The sequence below is a fragment of the Anabrus simplex genome, chromosome X (assembly GCF_040414725.1).
Source record: "Anabrus simplex isolate iqAnaSimp1 chromosome X, ASM4041472v1, whole genome shotgun sequence".
In the NCBI taxonomy this organism is placed as follows: domain Eukaryota; kingdom Metazoa; phylum Arthropoda; class Insecta; order Orthoptera; family Tettigoniidae; genus Anabrus; species Anabrus simplex.
Genome location: NC_090279.1, coordinates 558,023 through 575,194, shown reverse-complemented (window position 1 = coordinate 575,194; position 17,172 = coordinate 558,023). Strand labels below are relative to the sequence as shown.

The 17,172-nt window shown below is 39.4% G+C and overlaps 1 protein-coding gene across 1 annotated transcript in view; it reads right to left on the bottom strand.

Annotated features, from left to right (window-relative positions):
* LOC137503147 (zinc finger protein ZFP2-like) overlaps positions 1 to 16,599 on the bottom strand; it is a 57,229-nt gene extending 40,630 nt beyond the window's left edge. The window contains exons 1-2 of the mRNA XM_068230621.1: positions 16,449 to 16,599; positions 15,721 to 16,364 (exon numbers count right to left, since the gene is read on the bottom strand). Coding sequence (XP_068086722.1) covers positions 15,721 to 16,364; positions 16,449 to 16,599 — 795 coding nt within the window. The remainder of the gene's footprint in view (positions 1 to 15,720; positions 16,365 to 16,448) is intronic.
* Between the last annotated feature and the right edge of the window lie 573 nt (positions 16,600 to 17,172).

The following is a 17,172-nucleotide window of genomic DNA, read 5'->3' as shown; positions in this document are numbered from 1 at the left end:
ACACGTCAGTTAGATACACTGGATAACTCCCTGTGAAGAAATGCTTTAAAACTTGGTTGATCTAAACAAATGGAAATTAAGCATGTCCTGTCCCTGGAAAGAAACGTCTGAAAAATAAGAAGTTTTGCCAGGAATATATTAAATTCATGATAGAATTCAAATCACTTGATAACATGAGAGGAATGTAAAAACTTGCAGGAAGAAAACACTATTAAATTCCACATTACCCTGTCATAAATCATTCAAGTAAAACAGCAAAAACACTTGTTAATATCAACGCTTCAGTCAAGACTGACAATGGCATTAGTCTCAACTACATACACCATTAAGGGTCATCCACTCAAGAACATCTCTTCTCTATAATAATCTGACTGCGGGCTCAACAAATAGCATTTACGTGTGAATGTCAGATTGTTTAGCAATCAAATGTTGCTCTGTGTAAAATGCAAGGCAGCAAAGCTTTAAAAAAATTGTTTTTCATAACTCTCCCTTCAAAGTCTGAGATTTGCGGAGCCTTTCTCTTGACAAGACTATTCAAAGAAAACATTAAAGGCTCCCAGTTTGAAGTAGCTAAAGATACAAATGAGTGGCACCATGTGCCGTCCAAAGAGAAAACCGCTGACTTAGTGTCCAGACGACCACAAATGAAAACAATTGTCAAGAATACAGTTTGTTGGCATAGTTCTGGATGGATGAATCAAGATCCTATGAGTAGGAATAAATGAAAACGTGATGTTCGAATTAATCTCCCAGTTCAAAAACTGAAGATTAAAAGTTTCAAGATTAAAAAATGTACAGAGAGTAGCTGCATATTGTTTTTGATTTATCTCAGATTGTTATAAACAAGAGTGAAATTCATGTCCACTGTTCATATCGGAGTTGAACCTTCCACTCAAATGTTGCATTAATGTTCTGTAGAATATATTAAATCATATTGATTATAACCATAATCATAGATAAAGAAGCCATCTCCTTGTTGGCAGAAGACTGCACAATACCTTAATTCTAGTGGGGAGGAAATATTAGATCATTCTGTATATATATCATCATCTCACTAATCTAATTATCATTGCGGAACAACTTCGACTACTTCTTCATGGCACTCAACCCTTAATCACATCTCTGAGAGGCAAGTTTCGGATCCCATCAGCAAGGGGGGCGGTAAAGAAGCAACATTTATGCACGTCTCAAGGGTCGTAAGTTGAATGCAGATACTTCTGAACAATTAACGCGAAATACACAAAGTGTGCGTGTACCCATTTCTTAACACTAGAATAGACTATGCTGGCTCAATTCTCATAAACATTGGCGTGAGATGGAACAAGACCAGACTGCCTAGCTACCAAGCCTCTCTACATAGACATGATACCTGATCTCACAACAACTACATTGCTCGCCTCTCTTTGTTCACTTATTTTCACAGAGGTCACCCCCTGAACATTTACAGTGATAATGGCACAAACTTCTTCAGAGCAGCTGAGGAAATCAAGGCCTTTCTGAAAAACGATCCTGAGAAAAACCAGCTCTTCCCTGCAACTGCAGGCATGGGACTGATACAGCATTCCATCCCTCCTGCAGCACTACACTTTGATAGAAAACGAGAAGCAGCTGTCAACAGTCTGATATATCACCTTAGAAGAGTGATGAATTCTTATTTCTTGACCAACAAAGAATGGACCACTCTTACAACACATACTCACATCTCCTCACTAAAGTTAAATGACGACCCTTTTGACACTTCTTACCTAACTACATCCAATTTCCTTTGTAGGAGAGAAAAATACTACACTCCCTGATCATGATTATACTTCCTCTCTCATTATCCAGATGGCTGTATATTGAGCAGCCAACCCAGAATTCCTGAAAGAGATTGTCAATTAAATATCCCAATAAATAGCCCATAACAACACAGTGGACAATGGCAGTGATCCTAATGTTCAGGTGAGTAATGGGAAACATACAAAGCCTGTCCTTTACCACACATGAAACAGAAAGGCAAGATCACTCTTGGAGGGCTCATTTATTCATTGAAAGTTTAAGTAATATTATAAGTCACCATAGACTAGTATCATCACAGACCACATTAGGAAGGATAAGAATGTTTTCTACTTGTAAGTGAATTCTGACAGTAAGCAAGCAATCACCTGCAACTTGTATCTACAAATAATTGTATTATCTAGAAGTCAATATAATCAACAAGATTACAACGGTGTTTCATTTGGGACAACTAGTAAAATACCCAGGAACAGTAACAAAAAAGTGCTCCTTATAGCAACTCCGTGTTTGAAAATATTCACTAAGTCAAAAATATTAGTAGCAATGATACCACCTCCCAAATGATATACAGTAGAGGTCTTTGGATCTATCCCAACTGCTGCATGATACATAATGCAAGATCTTAAACAACATGAAGGAAACGTGAAAATTAGGTAAGTAAACAGTCAATCTCATAAAAAAGTGTATCAATCATATGTATTGAAATGAAGGGTTAACCACTGATATCTGTTCAGCAATTTTCTATTTTCAGTACCTAACAATGGCTTATCAAATTATGTACATTACCTCAAGTGGGTTTTCCTGCATTGGCCTTGGCTCTGTTAACTCTGATTTGGCTTCTTTTTTCAGTGGTATAATTCCTGATACATTTTCAATATTTTCCTGTGGAAAATATGATACATAAGTTATGCACGTAACACACATTTTCAAATACTGTCACCAACAAGTGAGCATGATAATTTACTACTTCCAAGTATTACAGTTACTTTCAAAATTTTACTACTGTTTAAGAGAGATTTCTACCAGGAGAGGATTTCAAAACCTAAGGCTGCACTGAGAATGGTGTTATCATCCTTGTTCAAACCTAATGTCAGAGAAAGCATGAGACTGAGAACCAAATATAAAGTGAGAAGCATTTTCTAGCCATATCAGAAGATATCCTACCAGAGATGGAATTGGGACCATCTCGCACAAAATTTTGGAAGGAATCTGCCACAGACATAAACACTAAATTATATTAATTGATTTTATGTATCCAATTACGTCTATCAAATCACTGAGGTTGTTTGAATCACATCCATGTATTAAAACTGTCCTAAATCTTTTGCCATACAGTGAGAAATATTAATACTATGCTCTTAACATACATTTTGTTTAGACAGACAGATCAAAATCCCTTGAAACATTTTAATCACTTTCTATAATCTGGTTTTGCCAAGCTCACAGGGGATAAACACTGCATTGAGACAGTTCTGTTCATCCAAGTGTAAAAATAAAAAACAAACATGAAAGAAGCAGCCTCATCACAGTCATGGACCAGGGAAAGATGTGATGCAGGTCAAACATAAAGCAACTACAAATGAAATGTTTTACTACTACAAGGATGTTATGCAGTGTTCTGTGAAGAACTGTGCGGATGAGAACACCATCAGTGTTGGAGTGTACATCTGCAGTTTCAGAAGCTCTTTCATGATCTACGAAGGTCATCCAATAAATAAGTTTCCCAATTTTTTCTCTGCAAACCACATGTTTTAGAATTAAATTGGTACTGTAGGAACTTCCACTGGCGTATGGCTGGGGTAAGGTGATCTTCAACTGCACGTGCTTGCTCTGTGTTCACCAGTATGGCGCTACCTGCCATGGAGCTACCAATGGAAAGCGTGTCCACTTGTGAACTCTGTTCTGTTATTCGCTTTTCCACGGCAAAAAATGAAGTGGCTACCAATATTCATTGTCATTTGGTTTGAGTTTATAGTGAAAAATGCATGCTGGCATTCATGGTTCCTGGAACGACAGCACGATGTACATGATGACAAGCGCAGCGCCAGCCCCAATATAGCCACTGTTGCAGGTCGGAATGTGGTGGACGAAGATTAACGCGTCAGCACTGATGAGTTGATGAATCTACTGCCTCCCGGCACGGAAACTGGGCAGTCCTTTATTGCAATGATATTGTTGAATGTCTTGCAGTATTGAAAGGTCTGTGCAAGATGGGTCCCAAGTTTTCTTACTGACGCTCACAAGCAATAACAGAACGAGGTAGCCTGAGCTTTCCTGCAAATGCTTCAAAGAGAGGGAGATCAAATGTCTTCCCGCATTGTTACTGGAGATGAAAGCAGGGAGCATTATTCAACTCTAAAAACAAAACCACAAAGCATGCTATGGAAGAAACTTGGCAAACATGCTCATAAAAGGGGCCAAGACCTCAGACTCTTTTTTACAATTTACTTTACATCGCACTTACAAAAATAGGTCTTATGTTGACGATTGGAGAGGAAGAGCCTACGAGTGGGAAGGAAGCAGCTGTGGCGTTAATTAACGTACATCCCCAATACTTACCTGGTATGAAAATGGGAAACCACGGAAATCCATCTTCAGGGCTGCCGACAGTGGGGTTCGAACACACTATCTCCCAGATGCAAGCTCACAGCTGCGCGGCCTTAACCGCATGGCCAACTTGCCCGGTTAGACCTCAGCCTCTGTAGGCATAGTTTTGGCTACTGCCTTTTGGGACTGTAATGATGTTGTATTGGTTGACTGACTGCCCCAATGCACTGTGGTCACACATGAGAGGTCCTGCACGGTCCTTACGAAGCTCAGAGTTGAAATCCAACGAAAACGTTCTGGTCTTGTCTCAGAAAATATTGCCCATTCAGCTCAAAGGACGCAGGATTTGCTGCAGAACTTCAAAAGGGACCTTTTTCCCCATCCACCTTATTCTGCGGAACTTGCCCCGAGTGATTTCCATCTCTATCCACAACTCAAGTTGCACCTTGGAGGTAAGCGGTTTGCAACTGATGAAGAGGTGGAAGAGGAAGTGCACCGCTGTCTACAGAGATGGGACCCGACCCGGTATGATGAAGGTATCAAGAAACTGCTGCCAAGATAACAAAATGTTTGGACTGAAATAGTGACTCTGTGGAAAAGTAGTGTACGAGTTGTAGAATGAAAATTAAATATTTCTCAAAGGTAAATAAAACCAAGCACCATGGGGCAACAGCCCCCGTAGGGCCATGGCTTACCAAGTGACCACTGCTCAGCCCAAAGGCCTACAGATTACGAGGTGTCATGTGGTGAGCACGAACAATCCTCTCCGTCGTTATTCTAGACTTCCTAGAACAGGGCCACCATCTCACTGTCAGATAGCTCCTCAATTTTAATCACATAGGCTGAGTAGACCTCCAACCAGCTCACAGATGCAGGTAAAAGTCCCTGACCTGAACAGGAATTGAACCCAGGGCCTCTGGGTAAGAGGCAGGCATGCTACCCCGACACTGCAGGGCCAGCACAAGTGTAAATAGCCTGCTTGTATTTTTTTGTAAAATAGGGAAACCTATTTATCGGATGGCCCTCGTATACTACGAGACCTTTAAATCTTTCACTTGGATTCATGAAACATTTTGACACTACAGGGGTGCAGGAGGGACTGTGATCAAAAGCTTACATTCTATTACAAGTTAGTTTACTAATAAAAGCGTATTAAAGTATAAAATTCCAGAATATACTCACTTATCCCTTTTAATACAGAAGAAATCGAACAGTAGCTGAACTAATGAAAGGAAGATAAAATAACGCACAAAATGGAGAGTTTGTTAAAGATGAAGCCATACTTTCCACTGTAGACTTAGTTAAATGTAACAAAAAAACTTTCTCGTTTGTCAAACATACAATTTTAACATAAATTATAACACTATAAATATACCCGTAAAAAATAAACACTCTATTATACAAAGAATGACATGTTTCATTCTGCAAGAACATCCTCAGATTCTATGAAATCACACAAAATATGCATATATGTACAGCATTGTTTACGTTGCATAAACCTGTCAATGATAGAGAGTTCAGTGATAATATGAGCCAGTACTGACAAATAAGAAATTTACAAGTATTAATATATCAAGAAAACTCCTGAACTTATCTAGACTGCGAATGCCAACTTTGTTGTCACCAAATACTATTTCGGGACTGTGGTCATGGAGAGGTAAATGGAAAGTTTTGAGTATAGCACAAACCTTACGGAGAGGGGAAGGGAAGCATGAGAGGGGAGTGCCGAACATTGTGGGTCCCTCCTACTGGATGTTAAAATCTAGTACACTGTACCATGGAGAGGAGAGGGGGAAGTAGGATGGAACGAGTGGAGCACTGTGGAATACTCTTTCCACACTGGAGAGGGGAGAGAAGGTTATTAACCTACTTCATGTTATAATGCACTTTTATGTAAGATGGATGTATGCAACTGAATGATTTTAGATGAATAATGTATGGAATTGAAATAGAGAATATCTATAGGATATTATTGTGATAAATGCCAATTTAATGAGTAAGTATGGTCCAGATCGAGTAGAGCGATGTGCGGGGAATTTTTTAAGTGTGTATGGTCATTTAAGTTGGTTACGTTAGCACTTTTTGCGATTTAGTTCTCGATTGCTTCCCTCATATTCGAAGATTTGATTTTATTTTCAATGTGTAAAATTTTTAGATCTGTGTTGATGTCTGTGAAATAGTGTGAACTGTCGTACATGTGCTCCCCAAAGGCTGAATGCTGATTATATCTGATCGTTTTTGTGTTCTTTGAATCTTGTGTGGAAATTTTGTTTTGTCTGACCTATATAGGTGGCATTGCAGTTAAGTTCTTGGCACTTGAGTTCATAGACTCGTGACTTTGAGAAAGGGTCTTTTTTGTTTAGGTGCACTTGTTGATGTGTCTCTGCAGTGTGTTGTTCATCCTAAAGGTTAATTAAAACCCTGTTTCCAAAAGATATAACCTACTTTTTATGTGTTATATTCAATGTAGTTGAGAACCAAGTGTGGTGGTTTTCCAGGGACTTTTCTTTTGTTTGTTTAATATTTTATCTACTGTGCCTGGAGGGTGGTTGTCTTCTTTCATGATTTGTTTAACAATTCGTGCCTCTTCATTGAAATCCATTGTGCTCATTGGTATGGAAACAACTCTGTGTATCATTGTATTCAATCCTGCTATTTTTAGTGTGTATGCATGGTTAGACTTGTCAATAGCATGCAACACCTGATTGGGCTTGCTGTACACTTTGTAAGACAGGTTGCCATTATTCCTGCTGATTGTGGTGTTATTTTCTTATCAGATTCTTGCTCCATTGTGAAGCTGGTGGAATTTTGTAAATAATTTAGTGTGTTTAATAACAGGTGTGCATTAGTGAAGTCATTATCATATGCACATGATGTCACCTACATACCTGCTCCAGTATAATATTCCTTTTGAATGCTGATACGTTCAGAAGATGTTTTCAAAGTTATTCAAAAGAATGTTTGCTATTATACCTTATAATGGTGAGCCCACGGCTAACCCTTCTTTGTGGCAATACATCTTGTCAGTGAATGCAAAGCTATTTTGGTGTAGCATTGTTCTAATAAGGCTAATTATTTCTTTGGTTTCCTGCAGTGAAGTATTTTCTTTATGAAGATTTTCGATAATTTTAATGGATTCATCTACTGTTACGTTGGTGTACATGTTAGTGATGTCAAAGGGTATCTTTAACCCTTTACCACCCACATTTTTTCTCCGCTTATCCCCAGGTTTCAACCTATTAATTAGGAAACATTCAAACAGAGCACACCGTTTCAGAAAAGGTTAAATATTATAAAAAATATTGATCACAATGTATTCACATTTTCAATAATATTAGAAAATATGCCATCATTTACAACATTTAACATACCATCATGTCCATTTCTCTATTCATTGAGTCATAAGTTTGTCGGTTTAAACCCCCACCCATGCTGGAGATACTCAGCACTGAGGTAGGCTGTATTTGTCACATTCACACGTTGTCTAAATCCCCCTAAGAAAATAAAGATGAGATTCTGGAAGTGTAATGGTGACCTTGTATATCAACTTTCATTTCCTCTAGCAAGTGTCTTCCCATTCTGTTTCTATTTTACTGAAATGCACCTGTTTGATTGCTGCATTAATATATACGCAATCAGTAATGTCAATGAATAGATTGTCTCCGCCTAACATATGTAAAAATATAACCTATTTCTCATTACTCTCTTTTGAAATTATTGATAGGTTCAACATCATCCGTATAATCGTTGAATAATGAAACAAAATATTTGTGTTATCTGAATTGCAGCCGCATCATCATCAGGTCCGAATTCTAGATATCAGTTTTCACTTATACCACAGTTATCAGTAAAATTATCTTTGTTGATATGTTATTTACTCACTAAAAATTTACCTCAACCCCTGCTCAACAATTCTGTGTCATTTCTTATGCCGTTATTCAGCTCAGTCTCAATACCCGCAGTATTCAATCCCGTCATATTTACGAACTAAACAGCTGACCAGCACTCGCGGAAGTTCAAGACCGTTGCCTAGACAACTTCAAGACAAATTCTCACTCTTCTTTTATTTCCTACGGCTAGTATATTGTACTGCATGTTCATCAATGCCTAATAAACAATTCACCACCAAAAAATACAAAACTATTGCATAGATTGCACACGTATGCAGATAATGCAGCTGGGTGTTTTCGGGCAATAAGGACCGTAAGGCAAAGTGAACAGTCGGGCGCTTTCGGGCGGGAAGGGGTTGATTAGTTCTAGGCTGCTTTTAATTTATCTGTCTTCTTAATGTGAGACTTTCTCTTTTAGGATTTTTTCAGTTGTTAGCTTAAATTGTAACTTGGCACATCATAATTTACTATTGGTCTAATGGGACATGAGCTTTTGTGTATTTTGGGGATGGCTCTTACTGTGGGGAGTTTGGGATGTTTTGATGGTGAGGCTTTCTTTTTCTTGTTCTGTGAGAATGAAGTCTGTTTGCTGGATAGCTTGTTTTATTTTGTTTTGAAATTTATTTGTAGGATCACATTGTAGTTCTTGAATTCCGTTGTTGTTGATGACAGCTATTGTTTTTTTTCTATATACCCAAGAATAGAACATAACAAGAAGTGTCAAGAGTATAGATCTTGAATAGCAGTGCACTCCCATCTCAGATATGTTCAGACACCGTTCTCTTCTGTAGTGTCTGTAATTTAGAACTCAACCAGCACACATTTATTCAGAGAACAGTGTGCATAAGCTGCATAATTTCACCTTTGAGCAACTCCTGGATAATATCACATCTATAAATTAGCAGTTCACAGTGTTGGGAGTAGATTTTTGCTGTCGAGTCACAATTATTCATTGAATATCCCTCTTCCAACTCTCAAGGTTTTCAAAGACTCTGACGTGCAAGAATGATGTGCAGGAATTCACTTTTATGCCAGTATAACTACAGACGTGTGCTGGGATATTCAGCTTCATAAAATACCTCTAGAATGGACCCAAATTACACTCGCCAACATGAAAGTAGAATGTTATCACATCACCATGTAAGCTATCAGATGAAGAGAGACTGAACTGTAAGCCACATATTCAGAAGATTACAATTTACTGTGTTTACAGTAGCAACAGACAGAGCAAGGAAAGATGATGATAATAAGTCGCATCTTCTCCAAAATTATTTCACAGCTTCTCCGCCTAGGCAGAGTTTTACTATGAGATCACCCAACATTAGTAACATTGTAAAGAAGTTTAAATGATGCAAATCTTACCTGGAATTTCTTTTGGAGGAAAAATATGTTCACTATGAGATTCAAAGACCTACTGGCCACAACCGAATTAAATCCATCACCCACAATTGTCCTTCAGTTTAGCAGCTACTAGCACTAAAATTGGATAATGTATGATAGGAGATGATGTCAATCCCACAACGATACCATTACCAAACTATGGAGAATAAAAACATAACCATACAACCTACAGAAATCCATGTCAATAAATGCCAGAGGTAATCAATAAACAATAAACAGTCATTTGATGGGTACTTAACTCATGAAATGTCCTGATGCCTTGATCTTGAAACGCTGCCTGTCACAACTTCATTGGTAGCTGGACATAACCAAGGTTCCTTCACTATCAAGTCCACAACTTTAATTCAGCTTTTTGCCACTATCAAACATAGCATGCACTGCCATCTCCCTAGTAAATGCTAGAGGCCAATTGTCCACTTGGCGACCATAATCTGGGGGCATGTGCCACCAGAATCCCTTTCCTTGCCCCATGAACAAATTTTCTGTCACTAGTTGGACCTATAGATGTATATAAATACTGTTGTTTGTACTTCCTAAGAGTTGGCTGCCTTGCGTAGCACATTATCACATACTCCCAGACAAAGAAACAAAAGAGAGACATACTTTTCCTAGATGACCATGTAGAAAATGGCGACTGCTGGGGTTAATATTTGGGAAGCACATAGTAAATTATGCCCCTGCCAAACTTATTCAGCTACTAAGGGTTAAATTCTGATCTCTATAAAGTTATTTGCCATGAGATTCACATGTGATGCACTTGTTGTTCTTTCAAGCCAGGCTGGTTCCTCTTTGATTTTTACTTGCAGGTCCATTTCACACTGCAACTGAAGTAGTTAGAAGGTACTGGGGTTCTTGATTACTTCCAATGATTTTACACTGAAACATAGCCCAGAGAAATATATTACCTTATTGCAGTCATTGCTACTTAGGTTATCTGTCAACAGACTAAGCATTATGCTTGAAATTTTACATGACCGTCAATATTATGAACATACCAAAAAGACTCAAAATTTTACATGACTGTTAATATTGTGATCATACCTATTGGACCTCAAGTTTTCTATGACTGATACTATGCAGAAGAATCTCCATAACAACACTGATAACCATAACAAGAATTCTACATATGATATCCTAAACGGAAACTTCTCAAAATTTCGAACCCTACTACCATATGTCGCAGCCTACAATGTAAAGAACAACTCAACATTCACAGCGTCACTATTAAATTGCAAACATAGGTAAATAACACAGCAACACAATAATTAAAATTATGCACTACATATTGTAATTTCTTTCTGAAACTAATATCCGCAATTCTTCACCTGCGTAGCCCTTCAGAAAAATTCTTCACTCCAAAAAATTTTGATAGGTAAGGTAAGTTACGTTATATTGCTACAACACACGAGGAACAGATTTGCCGGCACTTGTGACACAAAGGCCAGGAGTTTTCAAAAAGAATGCCAGTTATATGTGTATACAGTTTTAATGCTTAAGTAGAAATAAAATTTAAGAAAATTAAAAATATTTTCGCAAAATTAAATTATAGAACTTGAACCTTACCGACAATAGAGATTGTGGACACAGTGTAAATGATGGAAATCACAATTTCTCAATGAAGAAAATCTGTAGCACAATAAATTACGGAATAGGCTGTACAAATGGCTAATACGCGTCTTATGTAACACATACCTCACACCTAGAGACAAAACCTGATATTTTAATTCTGTGTAATCACTTAAAACAAACACTTAAATAACGGATTTGATTTGTATCAGTCAGTAGAACGGGCTGAATTTAGGAAAGGATGAATTACCAGTGAGAACTCCAGAGTACACGACACTTCTTGAAAACAGCACTGGGTGCAATGTCCCGTTATATTTGTAACTATCAACTATCAATACAGTCCTGTTCTAGTTGGCTTTACACGTGGTCGAAGAGAATGAGTAAGGGATGACTCTCAACGTTATTTTTCACTTCTGAATGCAACGGCTGCGCAAGGATCGCTAGAAATTGCACACCAGCGCCTCTAGTGTAAACAGGGCGGAACTAAAATTACCGGGCGGGTGATTTAAATCGTTTAGCGTGCGGAGGGTCCCCAGGTTCTCGTCCCCCCTCCACTCTTAAATATTATATTAAATATTTTTTTCTTTCTCTTCTATTTTTCTTTCATTTGCTTTTCTTTCTTTCCTTCTTTCTTTTACCTTTTTCTGAAATACTGCATTCTGAACAACAATACACCTGGAGGTGGGGCTGTGCTTTATTATTATTAATAATATTTTTTTGCTGGAGAAAAGAAGCTTACCAGCTTGTGCTGCTTATTATAATAATTTCAATTATGGAGCTATATTTTATTTTTACTCAGTCACAAAGCCTTGAAGGATCGGAGTGACTGGCCTTGCCTGTGCTGCTTTTGTTTGTTTCTGCTGAGGAAAAAGGAAGCTAACTCACAAAGGGAGGAAGGAAGTGACCTGAAGGTGAGTGGGATTGGCAATCCTTATCTCAGATTAAGACCTATGACAGAAATAGACACTAACATCCCCTCGTACATCAGTCCTCTTTAACACTACTTAAGCCAACTGTAACAGTCAATAGTATCAAGATATGCCACTTATGCAGGAAATAAAATATAAATACAATGTAAGAAAGAAAACCATATACAGGAACCAAAATGATGAAAGGAAACTCATATGCTAAGGAGGGAGTTTGTAGGATTCAAAGGTAAATTGAAATGAAACATGATCTTTTGATTTATGGAGCTATATTCTACCTCCTATCCACAGTGTTACAGGTATAAAATTGTGTAGAAATTATATTCAGCAGTGTTAATCATCAATTAATATTCATCAGCCAGAAAACTATTCAATACAACACAAATACAAGATCATTCATTTATGAAAGAAAGACTGGAACTGACAAGGTACAACATAATACTTTTCTCTCTTATTGCAGTTTAACGTTGCACTGACATTGCAAAAGTTTTCAGCAACACCATTTGTATTTTCCCAAGGAACTTACTATATGATACATCTTTCAGTCTGTCAAAAGAGGCACCTTGGGTCACACACTGAAAAATATTGAGATTTGTACTTCTTTTGCATCTACTAGAGGATGCCAAATCTCTGGCAGAGTAGTGTTTGAAGAAACCAAGATATGATAGCACATACTCTGTTCCTACATACTGCACCAAACACAACATATCATTCAGTCAGTCATCTGCACTTAGATGATAAACAATGTCAAGCTACAAAATTGTATGCATCCCTTGTATTCATTGATCTACACTATTTACAATAAAAAATGTTCTATTTTATGTGACAATAGGATATATCAAAAATTTTCTGCTACATGGAAAAGGATGGAATCATGAATATATTTGAGGGTTTAAAAGACAAGAGAGAGCTTACAGATTCTGTGATTGCTCACTCTTACAACATGCAGGAGGTACAAATAATGCGTCCTTTCAGTCCATCCGCAGGAGAGGAGTTCTAATAAATTTACAGAAATATGTAGCATCAGGATCTACATACAATAATATGGCAGCTGATCCAGCACAAAACGATCCCATGCCAAGCCACAACATAGCTCCACCTATTAAGAGCTATGTCCAAGGAATTGCTTGCTAATTTAGTACAGTATTATGAACAATATGCTGCTACTTCCACAACATTACGGTGTGCAAGGGACTTTGCACTGACCTAGACGAAATGCCAGTTGAGGACAGATGAAACTCACTTCAGACAGTGCCATTTGTACCTACTGTATATCGAAAGCAGAAATCTATGTTGGTGGTTGCAGAGTAGGCTGATCTGTGGTCTGACAGCATGCACTCCAACTGGCCAACCAAGCAGAGGAGGGGTGGCTATGTTTCCACCGTGTTTCTACACCTCTGCATTTGGGACACAGAAACGGGCTGTTCCCCTACCACTGGCTGTCCTGAGATTGGTTTTTCCTTTCGCCTGCAGTAAGGCGAATGATGGGACAGTTCCTAGTAGATGTCATGGCCAACAAATATCTTGCCCTCACCATAAATCTCCTTGCTTAAGTTGATGATGCCTGTTGATTAAAACGGCCTAAAATCTAGTTCATTGTTTTAAGAGAAAGTACAACTAGGCAACCACCCCCTATATATATTAGTAATCGGAGAGAAGAAAAGGAAGGGGGCTGACACTAGGAAAAATGATGGTATCAGCTAAGAAGGACCATGCGCTTTGAGGAAAATAAGACTCCCTAGGCCTCCATACATAATACAATCGGGGACAAAAAAGAACAGGTCGTGATCGAGGTAGATCAGATAGGATAGATGAAAGTGGGGAGCCTGGCACAAGTAAGCGGAAGCAGTGCCAAAATTCAATTAAGGGCTCCGCGGTCGCCTACCCAAGCTCCCAAGTACAGAGCCCACATGGGACCCCTTTTAGTCGTCTCTTACAGCAGGCAGAGGATGTTGTGGCTGTTATTCTACTGCCCCTACCCACAGGGGGACAACTATGATAAGGCTAGTTGCTTTACGTTGCACCGACACAGATAGGTCTTATGACGATGATGGGACAGGAAAGGCCTAGGAATGGGAAGGAAGCAGCCGTGGCCTTAATTAAGGTACAGCACCAGCCAGCATTTGCCTTCTGTGAAAATGGGAAACCACAGAAAACCATTTTCCGGGCTGCCGATAGTGGGGTTCGAACCTATCTCCCGAATACTGGATACTGGCCGCACTTATGTTTCAAATTATCCGAAATTAATTTGCCTTGGTGTGGTATGTTTTCATGTTCTGGCCTCAGGAGATTAGTAAAACAAGAACAGTAATGATGCTTACCTCAAATATCTTGTACTTTTTCTTCAAACACGCAAACGAATATAACAGATATACGCATACAAATCAAAGTAAAGCAAAATGTCACAAACGTCAAAAACGTGGTCGTCCCACGTGGTTAGAGTTGTCAAACTCAAATCGACCAAAAGCAATCGGGAGATGTTTCTACCAATAGGAGTTGCCGTATTCGTCACGTGGGCTTAGGGTGAGTGACGTGGTGTACAACAGCGCGCCCACGCGAGTGGAGGGCAAAAGTATTCAGTCTGAGCCGGGCCCTCGCAAGGGTAGGACCTATGCCGCTGTCAAACCCTTGCACGTGGTAGTGGTGGGGGTAAGGTTCGGCAGTACGGTTCACTGCCGTCTTAATCCTACATATATAGATTGAGACGGCGGTGGTTCGGTTATTGATGGGGAGGAAGGGGCGTTATAGTTGAAGGAGGGATTGGATATGGGTGAGTTATAGTAGCCATTACTGAATGAAAACAGATCATTTGCGAGCTTTAATCTGAAAATGCAACAACCCGACAACATTATCGAGATCATTTTGCAGTTGCTCACAATCTTGTAACTTATTTATTACTCTGTACAGAATAACATCATCTGCGAAAAGCCTTATCTCTGATTCCACTTCTTTACACATATCATTGATATATATAAGAAAACTTAAAGGTCCAATAATACTGCCTTGAGGAATTCCCCTCTTAATTTTTACTGGGCCAGATAAAGCTTCACCTACTATAATTCTCTGAGTTCTATATTCTAAAAACAGAGCCACCCATTCAGTCACTCTTTTATCTAGTCCAATTGCACTCATTTTTGCCAGTAGTCTCCCATGATCAACCCTATCAAATGCCTTAGACAGGTCAGTCGCGATACAGTCAAATTGACCTCCTGAATATAGGATATCTGCTATATCTTGCTGGAATCCTACAAGTTGTGCTTCAGTGGAATAAACTTTGTAACAGTATGGCTTCACTTCTGTGTGTGTCCGCATATGAACAGTTAGGGCAGACTGCCTTTCTTTGTGAATGATTTGCCACAGACATTGCGGCTGTTTGGCTTCTCGCCTGTATGGGTCCGCATATGTTCGGTTAGTTTACCTCTCTGTGTGAATGATTTGCCACAGACATTGCATTTGTAAGGCTTCTCGCCTGTATGGATTGGCATATGTTCGGCTAGTTTACCTCTCTGTATGAATGATTTGCCACAGACACTAGAGCTGTAAGGCTTCTCGCGTGTATGGGTCCGCATATGACGTGTTAGAATGCCTTTCTTAATGAATGATTTGCTACAGACATTGCAGCTGTAAGGCTTCTCGCCTGTATGGGTCCGCATATGATTGGACAGATCACCTCTCCGTATGAATGATATGCCACAGATATTGCACCTGTATGGCTTCTCGCCTGTATGGGTCCACATATGATAAGTCAGACTGCCTTTCGTTGTGGATGATTTGCCACAAACATTGCACGTGTAAGGCTTCTCGCCTGTATGGGTCCGCATATGTTCGGTTACATTACCTCTCCGTGTGAATGATTTGCCACAGACATTGCATATGTAAGGCTTCACGCCTGTATGGGTCCGCATATGTTCGGTTAGTTTACCTTTCTGTGTGAATGATTTGCCACAGTCACTACAGCTGTAAGGCTTCTCGCCTGTATGGGTCCGCATATGACGGGTTAGAATGCCTTTATTAATGAATGATTTGCTACAGACGTTGCAGCTGTAAGGCTTCTCGCCTGTATGGGTCCGCATATGTTCGGTTAGTTTAGATCTCTGTGTGAATGATTTGCCACAGACATTGCAGATGTTAGGCTTCTCGCCTGTATGGGTCGGCATATGTTCGGTTAGTTTACCTTTCTGTGTGAATGATTTGCCACAGTCACTACAGCTGTAAGGCTTCTCGCCTGTATGGGTCCGCATATGACGGGTTAATTTGCCTTTGTTAATGAATGATTTGCTACAGACATTGCAAATGTGAGGATTCTCGCCTGTATGCGTCCGCAAATGTTCGGTTATTTTACCTCTCTGTATGAATGATTTGCCACAGACATTACAGCTGTAAGGTTTCTCGCCCGTATGGGTCCGCATATGATTGGACAGATCACCTCTCTGTATGAATGATATGCCACAGATATTGCACCTGTATGGCTTCTCGCCTGTATGGGTCCGCATATGATAAGTCAGACTGCCTTTCGTAGTGGATGATTTGCCACAAACATTGCACGTGTAAGGCTTCACGCCTGTATGGGTCCGCATATGTTCGGTTAGTGTACCTCTCCGTATGAATGATTTGCCACAGACATTGCACCTGTTTTGCTTCTCTCCTGTGTGAGTCAGCTTGTGATAAGATAAACTGCTTTTCTTGACAAATGATTTGCAGCATACAGTGCAAAAGTAAGGCTTGTTGCCTGTGTGAATACACACGTGACTTGCTAGTTTTTTCCAGCTGAAGGAGTTTCCACAGACGTTGCAGCAGTATCGGTTCTCGCCCGTGTGAGACGGCATAACGTCCGGCCTTTTCCTGAAATTTTTATGAGATACTGAGCATTCGATTATAATCCCACTTTTATGCAATCGCGTGTCACCAGTCAGCATTTTCCTCTTTGTAAAGCATTTATCAGAAAATCCGCACACTTGGAGCCGGTGGATCCTGAGGTGCTTCGACAAGCTGCTTCGGCTACATAACACCTTTCCGCAGTGATCGCACTTGAAGGGTCGATCTTCCTTGTGTCTCTTCAGATGTCG